Source organism: Bombina bombina, chromosome 6, assembly GCF_027579735.1.
Source record: "Bombina bombina isolate aBomBom1 chromosome 6, aBomBom1.pri, whole genome shotgun sequence".
NCBI lineage: Eukaryota > Metazoa > Chordata > Amphibia > Anura > Bombinatoridae > Bombina > Bombina bombina.
Window position 1 is genome coordinate 493,194,576 of NC_069504.1, and position 18,341 is coordinate 493,212,916.

The 18,341-nt window shown below is 36.4% G+C and overlaps 1 protein-coding gene across 1 annotated transcript; it reads right to left on the reverse strand.

The window, feature by feature from the left end:
- Positions 1-624: 624 nt before the first annotated feature.
- Positions 625-16,900, reverse strand: ANXA2 (annexin A2). The gene is made up of 13 exons (XM_053717348.1): positions 16,787-16,900; positions 13,012-13,070; positions 11,502-11,604; positions 10,358-10,452; positions 8,849-8,962; positions 7,414-7,504; positions 6,430-6,509; positions 4,970-5,029; positions 2,390-2,483; positions 2,161-2,256; positions 1,997-2,055; positions 1,507-1,629; positions 625-822 (listed from the first exon to the last, which is right to left on the reverse strand). The coding sequence occupies exons 2-13, from the start codon at positions 13,057-13,059 to the stop codon at positions 763-765; spliced, it is 1,023 nt and encodes a 340-aa protein (XP_053573323.1). The 5' UTR covers positions 13,060-13,070; positions 16,787-16,900; the 3' UTR covers positions 625-762.
- Positions 16,901-18,341: the final 1,441 nt, after the last annotated feature.

Here is an 18,341-nt window from a genome sequence, read left to right on the forward strand (position 1 = left end):
TGGGATTAACCATATCCTGCAATGCAGAAAACATGACTTCATGACACCACCCAAACTCCTCCCTGGCCGGAAAATGAAGCAGAGAATGATGGGAGACTTGCTTATTAGACACTTAAAGGGACACTGTACCCAAAAAAATTATTTTGTGATTCAGATTGAGCATGAAATTTTAAGCAACTTTCTAATTTACTCCTATTATCAAATTTTCTTCATTCTCTTGGTATCTTTATTTGAAATGCAAGAATGGAAGTTTAGATGCCGGCCCATTTTTGTGAACAACCTGGGTTGTCCTTGCTGATTGGTGGATAAATTCATCCACCAATAAAAAAGTGCTGTCCAGAGTCCTGAAACAAAAAAAAGCTTAGATGCCTTCTTTTTCAAATAATTATAGCAATGGAACAAAGAAAAATTTATAATAGGAGTAAATTAGAAAGTTGCTTAAAATTGCATGCTCTTTATGAATTACAAAAGAAAAAAATTGTGTTCAGTGTCCCTTTAAGTTTTACATTTGCATACAAGACCATATATATCTAGCTATGCTCTTGTGCTTTCTCACCCTTTTTTTTATTTAAAGCAAGATAATGCACTGCACTTCGGGGAAAAAAAAAGTCCACACAAGCAATGTAAAACGAAGAGTTGTTTTATTAGTTGTTGTAGATGTGAGCTATTAATGAGACTAGAATATAAGGTTGGCACATCACTGTAGGGGCAGTGGAAGGGGAAGCAAGGACAATATGGGGGGACAGGAGAAGGCCTTGAGATTTAGTCATCTCCCCCACAAAGGTTGAGAAGGGCGCGTTGATAATCTCCTTTTGTGTCTTGCTGCAGAGGGAGAAGGAGGGGAAAAAAAGGGGGGGGGGGGGGGATTGAGAAAGTGAATTAAAATGCTTAAAACATTTTCTGCCAGAAATCTACACATAGCACAATTTTTCCTGACATTTAAGCTACCCAACAATTTCTCTCATCCCTATGAAAGAGCAGTAGCAAACAATTTTTTTTTTAATGAAAAAATTTAGAATAAAAGATTATAAATTGGAAACTACAACTAATCCAGCTGTATTTGTATATTTCCTGCTCATCCTGATTGGCTCATAGGCACGTACTATTGTTCATTGGCTAATCCATAGTCTCGATAATGCTCACTGAGCAATAGTAAGAAATGCACAACTGATCTTTGTATATTAGTTTACACTTAAATTTAAACAGCTTGTACCTGATATTTTTTAGGCAAAATACATAATGATATTTCATGAAAGAAGTGGTAGGTTTTTTGGAATGGTCTATAACTAAAGATTAACAGATTACAGAGAAACAATTACATTTCTAGACAACATATATAATAGCATATCATAATGTAATTAGGAGCATTAAAAGATGTATAGAAATAATTACAAAAAGTGGCATCCCCTAAACAAAATATGATAGTATAATTGCTCTGTACTAAATATAGCTGCTCTGATTACTGCATATTTATAGAAATGTAAAAAAGTTGACTTTAAGACGTACCCCAATGTAGTAGTGCAGAGATTTGTTGTATTTCTTTTTAAACTCTGATCGGATTTTCAGCATGTCAACTTCACTTCGGGAAACCATAACCCGGATGAGAACTTTGTCTTTTGTTCCTTTGCCCTAAAACAAAATAATGTGCAGTGAATTAAATTAAGGGGCAGTCTATCACATATACTGCTCCTGTAAACTTCAGTACAACATTATAGATTATGAAACAGAATTTGCTATAAGAGGAAAAATTAACTTAAATTTTACACACTGAATTTAAAATGTTTTTGTTAAAGAAGAATAGTATTGCATTTGTTCCACTTAATTATGTGGACTTCACCTACATGTCGTCTATTTTTCATTTGTTAGACAATTAGTTGTGATTGTTAAGTTAAAAAAAAATAAAAAAACACCACACACATAATTAATATTTGAAGAGCAATGGATCCTGGATTTTGATGAATGCTAACAGGAGCCACAAACCCATTATAGCTTTTACCTTCATGGAGTCATATAGTCTGTCTGCAAAATACAGAGGCTTGTTCTGGATGCACTGAACTGCAAGAAGCAAACAATACATTAAGGTCTCAGGGTAGGAAGCATTAAATCCCAAAGGACATTAGACTGCAAAGCTGAAAATACCTTAATGTTCATTTAACTTACCCAGATTAAGGAAAGCATTTTCTAAGTCTCCCTTCACCTCTTTCTTAATACTCTCTTGCATGTCATAGGGACTGTAGCTCTTGTATCTTTCAAACACTGACAATAAACAAACACCACGTCATGTCAAAAAACAAACAAAACCTTACAATTCATAATTTAATGTTGCAACAGATTTCTATAAAGTCTTTCTAGGTGCTAAATGCAGGAGGTGCAGTCAATGCACATATACCTTTCTGGAGGTGAGGAATGCTTCTTTCTGTCATTATTGTGATCCACTTGCCAACATCAGTACCTTTCCTCTTCACACCAGCCTCATACAGTTCCTATAGAGATAAAGACTCAATTAGAAAGTTGCTGAATGTGCCAGGATATTTTTTAACTGAGCAGATATAGGGGGTTTATAGGTAATGTGCATGCTGTAGGTAGCCTGTTGGAATGCAGACCCTAGAAAATAAAGAGTCATGAGACTGGGGTTCCGTAATTTGCCTCACAACTGGCAATCAACATAATCAGAAAAAGGAGTTTATATACATTTCATGGAAGCTTTTCTTATTGAAAAAGAATGTTTGTTATACAGTGGATTGATCATTAATGCATTGCTAGTACATTTTAATTTGTATATTGAAATAGGGTGATCCTTTAAAATGTAGATTGTTTCTTAATGTGAAACTTTTTTTAATAAATAAATTATATATGGTTTTGTGTTTTTTGTTTTCGTAATGGCATTTTATTATGCATTAAAGTGATAGTAAATCCAAGCGTTTAAAAAAAAGTTAGGATTTACCATCATTAAAAATAAACTGTAGTTTCAGTCATCGCTTATTAAAAAAGGGTGCTAAACTTACTTTGTCTGTGCCGCGGCAGCTCACTAAAGTCAGAGCCTCTGGCCGCCCACGGCACAGCACTCTTTACCAATGAGGTGACGATTTCACCTCTAAACCAATAGCCATGCTAGGATAGAGAACACTGTCTAATGACACACAAGGCTATTTGGTTTAGAGGTGGAAACGTCACCTCATTGAAGAAGAGCACTGTCCTGCAGCACAGACTGGGTGAGTTTAGCACTCTATTGTTTAAAGAAGTGATGACTGAAACTACAGTTTTTTAGTGATGGTAAATCCTAGTTTTCAAATGCTTGAATTTACCATCACTTTTATACCGGTACAAATCCCCAAATCTGGAATTCCAAAATCCAGGCTATCATTAATATATAAATACATTATGGGTAAAGTCAAGTATTGGGTAATCCTAGGATTATCCGGGTAAAACGGACATTACCCAAGCAGCTGTTGGTAAAGAGAGATCTCTGATCAAACACTGCATCAACCATATATAGCATGCACTGAAATCCCCCCATCTTCACTATCTTTTTTTTGCCTCTGCCTGAGGAGTAAACATCATTCCCCAAGGTTCACTTGGGGTCAGAGGATCGGCAGGGCATCTTCCTTGAACCCCCCCAGGTAGAGGCAAAAGAAATAGTGTAGATGGGAGAATTACTGGACATCAGGCTTTATCCACAGCCGCTTGGGTGATGTCTGTTTTACCCGGGTAATCCTAGGATTACCCGGTTTTCTTACTTTACCCGTAACATATATTTTATATATCCATGAGTCCAGAGAGAAAAAAAGCAACACAGAAACCCAAAGCATGATGCTAGTGAAGTTTATTAGGCAATGCCAAATAAACAAGAGGGTAGAACAATCAAACAAACGCCGGACGCGTTTCGCGCATATTCACATGCGCTTCATCAGAGGCTGGTGATTCTAAGAGCATAGGGGCTTAAGTAGGGAATGACAGCCAATCATTTAAGAGTATTTTCTGTCCAATAGTAATGTATTCGATAATGACAATTTAGTCATGCCGGCTGGTTCTCTACAAGCCTCTTGCTCATATTTTTTCTGGTGAATAATTATCAGTAATAGATTCACAAATTCTAAGTATACATATATTGAAGTAAATTAAAATATAGCTTTACAAAACAATGTTCTCTATTTCTTGTGTTTTCAAGGTTATACATAAAAATTAAAAGTCCTTATGCAAATAATAAAAAAAATAATAATGCAAAAGCATTATAGTATGTATACCCCAATAGGTATTCAAGTGAAAGTTAAACAAAGTAAAAAAATATTTAAATACCAAATAAAAAATAAATAAAAATTAAGATGAATAATTAAGTCAAGACCTAAATAAAAAACAATAATCAGGCTTCTACATTCAAAACAATAGTAATATTTCTACTTTAAACATGTAGACGAATCCACATGCAACTCAGTACTAATGGTTATATATTAGTTCAGATAACATGAGATACGCAATCATAATATAATGGAAACTGCTGAGCCCCAGTTCTAAGGTTTTTTATTATTATATACACACACATACATACACACACACAAAATTTGAATTCTAAAATTCAAATCCTAGCCTATATTTATTTAAAACAACTATTACCTTTCAAATTACAGTGCTGTATTATCTTTCTGATGGTACTTTGTATACAAAAGTATTAACAATGATATGAAACTACCTTTATAAACTGTATTATGACATGTATACAATAATTTAATAAAACCGTAATTTAGGCACTTGGTCCCAACCCAACCCCTCTCCAAGCTGCCCCTTTTTACAGATGCGAATAACACACTCAGAATTTCAAACCTTTTTATGGTCCCAAGCAGTTTGGATAAAGGGTTTTGTATCTGTATAGAAATTAACGCCAATTGAAAGAATTTAAAAAGAAAAGTGCCATTTAAAAATATATTTTACTGAAAAAGAAAATATAATAATTACACTATTACTTTAAACCTACTCTGGCATCTTGATCAATCTTCTCATAATCCACGACAGAACTCTCTTCCTGACGTTTGCCCTGCAAACACACAGAACTCATATTAAATAAAGTTTAGTGAAAAATACACACACTGTACAAAACACCTCCTGCATCATACTCAGTGAAAATATATCAACACTAAATGCAATGCACTAATGTGATATTACCAGATGGCAAACATCTCTGAGAGTATAAATTGTGAAAAGCATTGACAGCTGTGAAGAGAATGTGAGGGACCACACCAGTGTGTCTATGCGTAATATGTATTTATTTATATTTAACAGTGGGCGGGTGAGCACAAATTAGAAATACTAAGCAAAACACATACATGTATGTAGTGATGTACAGTTTTATTGTACAACCCCAGACAGATATTTTGATTGTGCCAGTTTTCTGGCTGCTACATCTCTATCACTACATATTTGTTGCTTAAAAGGGAAATACGGTCAGTATCATTATATAAGCAAAGTACTAAACAAATCCTCCCAACTTCAGACACATACAGTTTAACTTTATTCAGAACAATTTAATTATATAGAATGAGGGGAAAAATAGATTATTATTATTTAGTTATAAAACAGCAACACATTACGCAGCTCTGTAACTATTTACAGTTATGGGGTACAATAAACACTAGACATATACATAAATTGGACATATACAGTTATGGGGTAAAATAAACAGAATACATTTACATAAATATAAGGGTAGAGGGCCCTGGCCTTGAGTCACTGTAAGCTGTAAACCATTTTTACATAACAGGACAGGTGGACTCGTGAGCTTACAGTCTAAAGCAGTGATGGGGAACCTTGGCTCTCCAGATGTTCCAGAACTACATTTCCCATGATGCTCAACTGGAGTTCAGAGTGCCTAAGCATCATGGGTAATGTAGTTCTAAAAAAAAAAAAAATCAGGAGTGCCAAGGTTCCCCATCCCTGTTCTAAAGTAAGTACATGGGGAAGCTGAGGGAGAGGGAAAGATAAGTAGTAGAGAAATCTTAAACCCACATTTTTTTCCTTTCATGATTCGTATAGAGCATGCGATTTTAAGCAACTTTCTAATTTACTTCTATTATCAATTTCTCTTCGTTCTCTTGGTATCTTTATTTGAAAAAGCAGGAATAAAAGCTTAGGAGCTGGCCAATTTTTGGTTCAGCACCCTGGATAACACTTGCTGATTGGTAGCTACATTTAGTCACCAATCAGCAAGCGCTACCCAGGTGCTGAACCTAAAATGAGCTGACTCGTAACCTTTTATTCCTGGTTTTCAAATAAAGATACCAAGAAAATGAAGAGAAATAGATAATAGAAGTAAATTAGAAAGTTGCTTAAAATTGCATGCTCTACCTGAATCATAAAAAAAATTGGCTTTAGTATACCCTTAATGTAAATTATAGATTAGATATAATGGCCTTTATAAAGTATAGCTAGGATACTCACCTTGGCTAGTGCCACCATTAATTTGCGGAAGTCACCAGATGTGTCTGACACTATGTCTTTTTCTAATTCTGTCTTGTACACTGTAAAAGAAACAAACTTCATTATTAACAATGTTTATAATTCATAATAGAAAGCAGCGAGTAGATGGTTTAAGAACTGATAATGCTTATTGATTAAACACCAGATAGTTCCCAGATATCCACTTAACCCCTTTGTGCTGTAACTATAGTGTTAATATCAAACACTATTAGTAAAAAGGGAAATCACACGATCGATGCGATAACATGATTTCAAGGCCAGGATTGGATCACGGGGGACAACCTACGCTGCTAGGCACACCCAGCCCGATTCTTGCTTGCGTCAAAAGGGAAAGCTGCAGAACCCCATATATGGTAGGACGTTGCATGCCGTCCTAACGGCGTTAAAGCCAGCGCTGTTAGGATGGCATGAAATGTCCTAATGGAATGAAGGGGTTAAGGATTACATAGTTCTATTGTTTGTTTATGAATAAATTTAAAATAAATGCATTTGAACTACAGCTATTATTAAACTTTATTATCTAAAAGGGACATAATAGTTAAAATTGAAACACGCAAGAGCACATTTTAGTTTTGAAAAGATGCATTTGTGCAATATTTGTGTATTAGCAAAACTGCTTCCAATATTACTGTATAAGTGGAATATGCGCTTATGCTGCACCCGTACTGAAACATTGTGCCTGCTCTATGTGTCAGCGGTGGCTTGTATGACACAAATCAAGTCATCATGACACTGCATTCCCTCTGAGCTAGCGCCGTCTTTGAATGTAGGGAATAAGATTAAATGGACTAGACAAAGGCAGTGTAAAAAAACAGAATAAAAATATATTTTTTTAAAACAGCAGCAATCGAGTATAACAAAGAAGTAGCGGCAGATAAGTCTCTGGACTAGACAACCTATGTGCCTGCTCTAGTTAGAGGATGATCTGGCTTTGTGTACACTCACACTCTCTGTATGCAGCCTGGATCGCCTGGAGTTCTTGATTTGTCCTCGAGCAGATAATTTCAATGAGTGTGTCTTCATCTGTGCCTAGACCCTGAAACAGAAGAGCACCTCACTGTAACATGGTACGTGCCTGGAAACCTGCTCACTACACCCACTCCAAGAACTACATCCCCTGCAATGGCGTCAACGCCTGAATGAAAAAAAGTCTGCTGGTACCATAATAACCAATAAGGAGCTGTAACCACAATAGTAACAGATAATTCAGCCAACACACAATCCCTGTGGAAACAGCCCTAATTGTCAGTGGTACAATTACAGACCCTTTAGTAGCTACTGTAAAGCTAGTGCAGCCCCAGGGATTAGAATTTGTGCATTTGTTTAGTCCTTTACTTTTTACGGTTTTGTGATTGGTTAAGCATTTCTGATAAATATGAATGGTGAGCTGCACTATGAATTGTTCCATATCTTTTATCCCCACTGCTGATATAAGCCATATAGCATATTTTAGCCAGTATAGGGTCTAGATACAGTTTCAATTAAATTTATTGTTTCCAAATATTTTATGGTGGTGTATATATGAATTTAGTTCACAAATTGCAATTGCACACGTACCACAAGTTCATTAAAATATGCTGTCTGCAGGTCTTAAAGAGTTGTGATTTGATGCATTTTTCTGATACCATAACTTCTTGGGATCAATATATGCTGTAGATAAAGTCTCAAACATTACATCATGCGCAACTAGGTGCAAGAATAAGTGCCACTAGGGGGAGCCAGACGCATCAGACCACCGCTGCCTTAGACACTGTGCCATGCTTTGTATATTTTTCTAAATGGATACAATAAAAGTGTGTTTGTTTTTTTACCAACTGCACACCTTGTAGTGCTTTTTACAGTGTGTACTCACTGCAATAAATATTACATATCAAAACTTTTGAAAATTGAACAAAACAATATAAAAAACAATGGCGGGAAAATTGTATTCCTTAAATAAAACATTTTTTCATATCTTGTGGCCTACATAAGTCTTTCTCTCTAGAGACAATCACAGGAGGGGAGAAGTCCGGCATTGGATAGATTAATTTACACCTACACAAAAAGAGTGACTGCACGCACAGCGCAAAATATTTAAATGGAAACCTGATACTAAAATGGAATCTTAAACTACTTTTAGCCGTCAGCAACTTTGGTAGATTATGGCTTCATTTTTAACGACTCCATGGAAACGAGCCCATAATTGGGAATACAATATATATTTTTTCAGATACATTTTTGTATGCATCTTTAGTTACTACACAGAAAAATATTGTTTTTATTATACTACCAATAACCTCCCTCTGCCCACAGAGCTTCCTGTAGTTTGCTGACTCCATAATTTACTGTGAAGATCAATAGTAATCATATGGTAATATTCAGGCCTTGATAATGTACTCACCTTCATTGCTCCTTTGAGTTCTGAAGCATCATACTGAGGACGAGTTTTTATTAGCCCCAGCATAACTGTCTCTAAGTGACCAGAAAGAGCACCCTTAAGCGCAGATGGGAGGTCCTGTAAGAGAGAGAGAGCAGACAATGCTTAAAAGTATTAAATTACTGTAAATATGGATTTCTAGAGCCTCTTTCTACTCATTATATTGCAAACTGGACCGATGCATTAAAGGGACAGTCTAGTCAAAATTAAACTTTCATGATTCAGATAGGGCATGCAATTTTAAACAACTTTCCAATTGACTTTTATTATTAAATTTGCTTTGTTCCCTTGGTGGTATTTTTAAAAAGCTAAACCTATGTAGACTCAAACTGATTTCTAAACCGTTGAAAACCACCTCTTAGATCAGAGCATTTTTAAAGTTTTTCACAGTTAGACAGTACTAGTTCATGTGTGTCATAAAGATAACATTGTGCTCACTCCCGTGGAGTTATTTAGGAGTCGGCGCCGATTTGTTGATCTGCATGTCTGTCAAAAGCACTGAGATAAGGGGGCAGTCTGCAGAGGCTTAGATACAAGGTAATCACAGAGGTAAAACATATATTAATATAACTGTTGGTTCTGCAAAACTGGAAAATAAAGGGATTATCTATCTTTTTAAACAATAAAAATTCTGGTGTAGACTGTCCCTTTAAAAAAAACAGACAAACTAATTTTATATAGAAGCACAGCAGATTTTTAGGGGCATAAAACATTGAGCCCTGGAGCAGTGCCCATTAGTCTGTGTGATCCTAAGGGTCAATACACCTCCTTGATGTGGGGATGCATGATTTAATTATTCCCCCCTGAAATTCTATTGCAACACTCCATATTCCATCCCTTCCACCAAACAGATGAATGCCCTATACTGAAGCTGCCTATCAGACAGCCACTTGCATATTACTTTTAATATGACCCTTTCATTAACATGTTTGGCACAGTTAATCATGATTCTTAATAATGTAGATTGTAGCAAGCAACTGATTCCTCAGTTGTGAAAAAGCAAACAAACAATCTCCTCCATAAAAGATTGGGTACAACAGGTCTGCAATATGCTGCTATTAGAGAAATACGCTATTCATTGGCAAATAGGATGAACGATTATTTTACAGACTCTCAATCTTAATCTTTTATATTGCTATCCATAGAATGTATGCCCTGTTATATGAGGCCCTATCAATGGTACAAGAGATTATGGAATACTGTCAAAATGTTGTTGCTTTGTATGACAAACAGATTTCGTTAGAGGGTGGTAGGGAGGTGTAGAAGCGCCATGCAATGAAATAATGTATTTTAATATTGTGCTGGATAAACTAAAACATCTCTTGAATATCATTTTGACTTTACCAACTGAGTATAAGCAAGTTAATCAGGAATAGGGTCAGAAATAGAGGAAACTATAATTGTAAAAATTATTCAATTGTGTTTTGTCTATATTCATTATTTTATGCATAAGTCAGTTGAGCAGTATGTTACCTTTTTCGTCCTCCTCTGGTAGGCAAATGCAATGTCCTGTCGCTGCTCATTACTGCGATTTGTTAATATGCTTATGATTGTTACCTCGTCAACACCTGAAAGTATCAAACCTACAGTTATCTTCTGGCTACACAGTACTTAAATTGCACAGACAACTGCGGGCTGGACAGTCTTCATGATATTGGTAACATTACAGTCCTAGAATATTAAACAGATGGTATTGGAGACCCATATAAAGAGTATAAATTAAAATTTCAACATGGCTGGATATCTGCAGTAATGATGAAATTTAATGATCAATAAAGGTCATCAAGATGGGTAATATGGCCAATGCACTACATTTGCAATAAGCAATACCATAATAAACCTACTCTCCAGTATTTTTAGGCTGTCACACCACAAAACTATGGATAAAATTCCCTCGGTCACCATAAACATGATCAATCACCTCGCCATACAAATATAAATGTAATGTATTTTTGGAACAAACTAAAGAGAACAACATCAATGTGTATTAGTCTTGTACAGTACAATGTAAAATGAGTATTCTCCAATTTCATCACTTAACATAAACCCAAGGCTGCACAAAGCAGATTCACATTAAGAAGTCATTTAAAGTATATTGATCAGACAGACTTCCTGGCAGCCTCTAGGATGGTTTTTAGAATCCATTTTAAATGCTGCAGACAGGATGTGTACTTTATTCTGAGAAATGGTAATTAGGAAGGGGGGGTAGAGAAAGGATGAGTGGATCCCAAATGTAATCAATCATAAAAATCTGATTTATAAATCAGAGATGAAGTGCAGAATTTGTAGAATCTGGTGACAGGATTACACAAGTTTACATTGCAGGATCAGCCAATGTGAAAAAAAAACTTCTAACTGCCAAAATATTTCTCCCAAGGCTTTAAAAAAAAAACCAATTCATTCAATTCCCTTTATACAGACACACCTGAGATCCTGAGAACGGAGATAAATAGTGCAAATGGCAGCAGGTCAAAAATAACAAATAAAAGGGAGTGGAGGAATGGAAAACAATTGGGAATGGAATATTGCATAGAAAAACACCATCTGGTTATAAAACTACTCAAATTTGTCATAGCTCCTTGCCTTTTACTACACAGCTCATGACAAGTGGACCTACCTTTTGTTTTAATGGCTGCTTCAAGACCTGCTGCATCCTTATCTGGATCAAAGTTGGTGGATGGCTTCACAGTACCTAATCTGGGCTGAGTGGTGCTGGATTGCTATTAATAAAAAAGTTGAGAGGTTGCATGAAAAGCAAATAAACAAAACAAAACCAAAGCTCCTTAGGAAACTTTAGAACCGAACATAGCTCACATATCCAAGTAGGTTCAAATGATGCAGAATGTAGATCTTAAAGACACATTAAATAAAAATGCAACTACCCATAAAGGGAGAAATTACAAGTGGAGCGGTATTTAACGCTCTTGCTTGTGCGCTAACTCCGCTAGAAGTAAGTTTTTTACAAGCGTCTGGTAGCGATTTAATCATATTACAAGTTGAAAGTAAAAAGTTTTTCGTTTGTGCACTAACCTGATGCGTCTAAAAAGGTGAATTTAGGATATCACGCATTCCCCCATAGAAGTCAATCGAGCAAAAAAAGTGGAAAAATACCTAACACCCTACTTGCGCACAAACCCAGTTGCAGATTCTCATGTGCGCTAACCCAACATAAAAATATCAATATTTCACATTCCAATGTTCTTCACATATGTTGTATTTATTCATAAATAGATATTTCTTTTTATAGCTGATTTTTTTTTAATAAAATATATATCTATACATACATACATAGATGATTATATATATAGGAATATCTATTTATAAATACATAGAACATATTCTTCTATGTGCAGAACATTGGAATGTGAAATATTAACAGTAAATACATAGTTAAAACCTTTATTAAATATGAATATTGCATACATATTTAAAATGTTTTCATCTAACTGTTAGCACGCCACTAATCTGGCCCAAAATGTTTAAAGGGACACTCAAGTCAAAATAAAGTTTTATGATTCAGAAAGATTGTTTTAAGACACTTATTTTGCACAGTCTTTTTATATTCACACTTCCTAGGGAACAAGATCTTACTGAGGATGTGCACAAGTTTACAGGGTATATGTATACTAGTCTGTGATTGGCTGATGTCTGTCACATGAAACAGGTGGCCGGAAAATGGGAGAAATAAATAAAATGTGTCAAAAAAACAAACTACTGCTTATTTGAAATTCAGAGTAGTTGTTAAATCATTATCTCTTTATTATGCACTTCTACTGCATTGAGTGGTCCTTTAACTATGCAAGGTAGAATATTTTGAAATGCATTTTCACTATTTAACCTCCTTCCTTTTGGTGCAATTTAAATTCATATACTAGACCTCACAAGCCTAACACTGATTGTTTGACCATTATAGTAGCTAATTTACATCTGTCCCTAACTGCACCCATTCATTTCCTTTCAGCAACACAACCTGGAGCCAGGACTGGGTGATACTCAATTGAGTAGGTCAACGATAGGTTCATCAGGCTGCAGACATCTGATGGCAGTGAATGTTCTTGTTGAACATAAACCTTAGAGCAACCACAGACCTATGCCAGGCATGTCCCCAATCCATCCTTATCACTTACATTCCCCTCCAATGTCAGCTTGCTGAGGATCTCATGAATAGTCGCCATTGGCACGGCAGCTGAAACGTTAAAGAAAACATAGTTTAGAAAGAGATCCCACAAAAGAGAGAGAAAACCTGTACAAAATACTGCCACAGCAAGGAACACAAAAATGTTATAAAATACAGTTACATGGACATGAGAACCATGAATTATCTATAATGATTTCCAGAGTTCTCTTTTTTTCCCAAATAAAGAATGGACAAAATTACATAAAATGTATTAACACATGTTCTTTGATGGGACACTTTAAAGAAGGTTTTGCAATCACATTCTTTTTAAATGTAACATATGCAAACATAAGCCTGCTCTTGAGAATGTGCCTCACTCTCTAATGAGCACACAATCTAATAACAAACTGATTGGATGACCACAATGAAGAACCATTAGTTTGTTGGCCACAGGACTGTGTATCACTGATATTCAGAGAATTCTTCCAAACTGAAGGGAAGACAGTTGTAGTAATGCAGTAAAAGCAGTGCGTATTTAGGTTTAGGGATTCCCTAGGCATTGAGAAATCTGAGCCCCCCCCCACACACACATCCAATCATCCACCAATTTTAGCATATATAGCTTCATACAGGTTTCTCACAACTGTATGTATATTCCTGTTGACATTGGCTTATCGATGTGTTCAGCTAGCTCCCAACAGTGCATTTCTGCTCCTTCAATTAAAGATATAAAGACAATGAAGCAAAATTGATAAAAGAACTAAATTGGAAGATTGTTTATAATTGTATCTTCTATCTGAATTGTGAAAGAATAATTTTGGGTTTCATGTTTCTTTTAATGACACCCTGGTTGACAGATATTGTACTATTCTTGTATTTCTAATGTTGGTGTCACTTTGGCAATTGCCTAGTTGGTCTATGCATGAGCGGCTGTAGAAATGATTACAAGGTCAGACAATGTAGCAGGAGAGATTTGTTTGTTGTACACATTTGCTGCATAGTAATGATTTTTTCTTAAGCGGCTCAGTTACATAGAAATGAATTCAGGTGGGAGTTTACATTTGGATATTAAGAGCAATATTATGGAGTTGCCACTCCTCTGGGCACGTATGTCCTTATGGTAGAGTCACCTATGGTGCAAGAAAACAAATAAATACTTTCCTTATCCATTATCCACCTAATAATCTTAAATTTATTTTTATTTTTTGTGGAAAAGAAAAGAATAGGTTGATAGTATCCACAATAGCAAATGGCTAAAATGTCAAGAAAGGGAATCCAGAAAGTATAGGCTAAACTGCACTTTGTGGTCTACTATTTTAACTATCCCTTCTCTTGCAAATGTAAGCACCTGATCTAAGTTTTTTCCTCTGTTGGTATAAAAATGAACAAAGTGGGACAGACAGGGAACCCCACAACAAGGTAAAATTAATATCTATAATATCAGTGCTATAAATGCTACAGAAAATATTTTATGTTGTGAAGGGAAAAAGAGGGAGGAGGTGAAGGGATTTGCCTCAATTAAAAAAATAATAATAATAAAAAAACTTCAGTAGGTGGCATTCAATGTTCTAACAAAGGAACTATTTGATTTTTAGTTTCCAGCTCACGCTCAGACATGTTACTCTGACATCTAAATAGTAAATGACTGAGTTCATGTGTGTGACAAGTGTGTGTTCAGGTCTAAGACCAAGCCAGTTTGACTGTGCAGCTCACTGAGGATTAACATGGGTGCGGCAACGATTGGCAGACATTACAAAATCCTGTTCTTCTCCACACCCCTGAATACAGAACTGCTTGAACGGGCAGACATCCAAGTAAGATAATCAGTTTTCAAGACACTTTAGAGAAAACTGAACACATATATCTTCTGCACGTTACTCAGCAATGTTACTGTATTCCAGATCATGTAAAGAGAGAAAATCATCTGTACATTCTTTTTATTCTTATTTTTTTTCCCACATCATACTTTTCTTAGGAATAACATTTCCCCACAAGGGGAGCTGTGTGAAAAGATTGTGCAACTCTGTAAAAGTCATGTTTATTTCTTTAGAGAGAAACCTGGATATGCATTTCATTTTCTTCAGTTTAACATAAGTGCCAGACGTCTGCTCTAGCTCAAGCAGGTAAACTGAATAACCAAAACCAGTTTGTTTCAGCAAGCACAAGGCCAAAGCTTCTCGGTGCACACCACAATTCTGCTGCATGTATTGTACAAAAGCACAAGAGCAGTATACGTCATGTTGTGGTAAGCACGTAGGAATCAGCAGCTGTCTAAATTTTAGCTGAATATTCCGTAAAAAAAACTACCCTGAACTTTTTTTTTTACACAAATCCTTAGATCTGTAGATCTGAGTGTCATATCCACTACTTTTGTCTTACTTTTATTGGGAAATGATCATGCGTAATAAGACCAAGCTCAAAGTAAATATTTTGGAGCAAATATTTTAAATATAGTTTGGGGAAAACGATGCTCTATATATTAAAAATGTGCAATATATACAAAATGCAATAGGAATAACAATGGAAGTGTCAAACGCGTTAAACTTTTTTTCTTTTCTTTTTTAACTAGGTCTCACAGGCAAATTGTGCCTTTTTCTGAATGTCACACCCTTTATTCTGAGTTACAGGAAGGAGTGCAGGAAGCAGCAAGTTGCTCTGTATGAATAAGTTAAAAAGATGTCCCAATAAGTTCACTCCTGAGGACAGCCACACCCAGAATACTTTTACAATACCACAAAAAATATAAATACGTTTTGCAATTTGTTTTTACACTAAACATATTTTACAGGGTATATACATGGGCTTTGAACAAAATCATGAACCTACACAGTTCTGGTCTAAGAACATGGCTATAAGCGAAGGAGGAAACAGCGCAGGCATGGACTTTGTTACTTATTCCCTGGAAACAGACTGATGACAACACCAATCCCATCACTTGGCACTTTTTATACCCAATACATATGTATAACAAGCACTATATATATATATATATATATATATATATATTCCCAAACGTTAACATATCACTAGTTAGCTCTACTGCTATACAGACAGTAAGCATTTATATACTACAACTCTGGTAACCAGTATAACAGTTCGTGCAAATTGCGAGTTACATGCACAGAAAGAGATAAAACAAATATTGTGTTACTAACAAACAGAACAAGTTGGGACAGTTTAAAATGCATCAAAACTGTAAACACAATATGATTAAATGAACACAATGTATTTTAGTGAACTGTGATGTATTTTATGTACCGATAATGTACATAGTGCTGCATACAAATTGAAGACCTCCGAGGCCTCTAATAAAAGACAACATATTTTTTCTATAAATTCGTTTCTCCACTAAACTAAATCTAACAAGAACATCATTGTTGGTGTGATGTAAAATACAAGAATCCCCTTAATGTGCACGGTGTTCTTTGTCCACAGAAGGGGCCCCGAATGATTGACAGTCAGGGGTCCCACAGTGCATACTATCAAAGCCACATATTGTGAAGTGTTACGTTTAGAAAATTATAACTACCTGTTTTTGGTGATCGAGTCTAAGAATGTGTATAGGGCAATACATTAATATAGAGCAGAGGACAATAAGCCCCTAAAAAGCACCCATCATCTTTATAGTTACAGGCTTCTAGTACTATAATCTGATCCAAAGATAAAGAAACACCTATAAAAACAACTTCTTACATGTGGGTTAATCAGTAAGTGTTATGGGGAACTGCTATGTTGTAGTATGCAGGAGGGGTATAGTAGGTAAATTAGGTCAGGTTTAATGTTACCTGTGGGTACGCAGCAGCAGCAGCAGCAGCAGCAGGATCCTGGACAGTTATTGCCTGAGCTGAGACCGAAGTAAGCGAAGCTACATCCGGGCGTGGTTTTTAACTTGCGGCCACGTGGATGTGTGGTCCAACTCTTAGACACGCCCTAACTAGGGACGCGACCACCAGGTATTAGCTCGCCCACATACTGATAGGGAGTTTCATAGTCACGCCCACCCGTGCTGAAGCAACGCCCCCCCCACAGGAGTAAGATACTGCAGAGTATAGGTACTGACTGAGCGCCGAATGCTCCACCCCAAGCAACTGGAACACACGGAATAGAGCTGGCTGCATGGCGGTCCAGATGTGACTGTAGCAGCCATCATGTACGGCCCGCAGCAGCTAGAAATAATATGATATACAATTACGAAGCAAAAGTTCTCTTTAGTTGTGAAAATAATGTTTTCGATTAAGGTGGTTTAGCTGTGGACATGTAGGATTTAGCATATTGTTTCATTTAAGGATAATACAAAGTCACAAAAAGATCTGACAACTTTAAATCAAGTTTGTACTGATTCTCATTGTTAAAAAAAAAAAAAAAGTGATACATATCAGTATATTATACAGCATTACAGCAATATTGTCAGCCCTAATGCACTGGGGACATACTGTGGCAACCAGGTTCCTTTTTCGCAGACCCACTCTTTCCCACTGATATATTTTAACTTTTTTTTCTAAAAGTGGATCATTCCAACTGTGGGCTAGAATACAAGTGGCACCCTAATGTCAGCGCCAGGGGCGTATTATGGCCTAGGCCAACAAGGCCGGTGCCTAGGGCAGATTTAGGAGGGGCAGCACATCTGCCCTATCCTCTCTCTAAAAGCCAGCACACAGTACAGTGAGCGAAAAAGTGCAGGCTTTTACAGAGAAGACAAGACACGTGCGCTGATTAAGGTCGCTCTTCATAGGCAGTGCTCCTTTAAACTGTTGCTTCATTTAAAGCCACCGGCATCTTTGCAGTGGAAGCTTTCTTGGTGAGAAACTTGCCTGGGGATATGCTTACAAGGTGAGGCTGGAGGAGAAGGCCTTGTGCCGATATGCTGCCTCCCCTTGTCAGCTGTGGTGGGTCTGCGAGAGCAGTGCTTATTGCAGGTCTTAGTAACTAACAGACTGGATGCGTCTGTGCACTGCTTAGATCAGCTTGTGATGTCTAATCATAAACTCTCAGCGCTAATGTATGTTAGCTACTAATAGCTAGCTTTCTCTGCATTAATGAACCCACGGAGTAAATAGTAAACAGACACTGAAAAAATGTAAGTACTTTAAAGTGAATGTAAATTTTGATGCTAAAGTGCCCGGTTTTTAAAAATTCGATTAAAAACAGGGGCACTTTAATTCATCAAAATTTACATTTCACTTGTTGTGAATAAATACTTACCTTTTAAACTTGACAGCAGTTCCAGCTTCCTCCGGTCGTCGCAAGCCAGTTCTGATCTCAGAAATGATGTATAGGTCATCCTCCAATAACGGCACCCCCCCCCCCCGGGGGGATCAGTGTCTGATTCAATGCCGTGAT

Excerpts from the sequence above, each read along its gene's own strand:
- ANXA2 (XM_053717348.1), bottom strand. The coding sequence starts at position 13,059 with ATGGCGACTATTCATGAGATCCTCAGCAAGCTGACATTGGAGGGGAAT. Across the intron at positions 5,030-6,429 it reads TAATGGTGGCACTAGCCAAG|GGCAAACGTCAGGAAGAGAG; the intron begins GTGAGTATCCTA and ends GTGTGTTTGCAG. Across the intron at positions 1,630-1,996 it reads GACTATATGACTCCATGAAG|GGCAAAGGAACAAAAGACAA; the intron begins GTAAAAGCTATA and ends ATTTTGTTTTAG.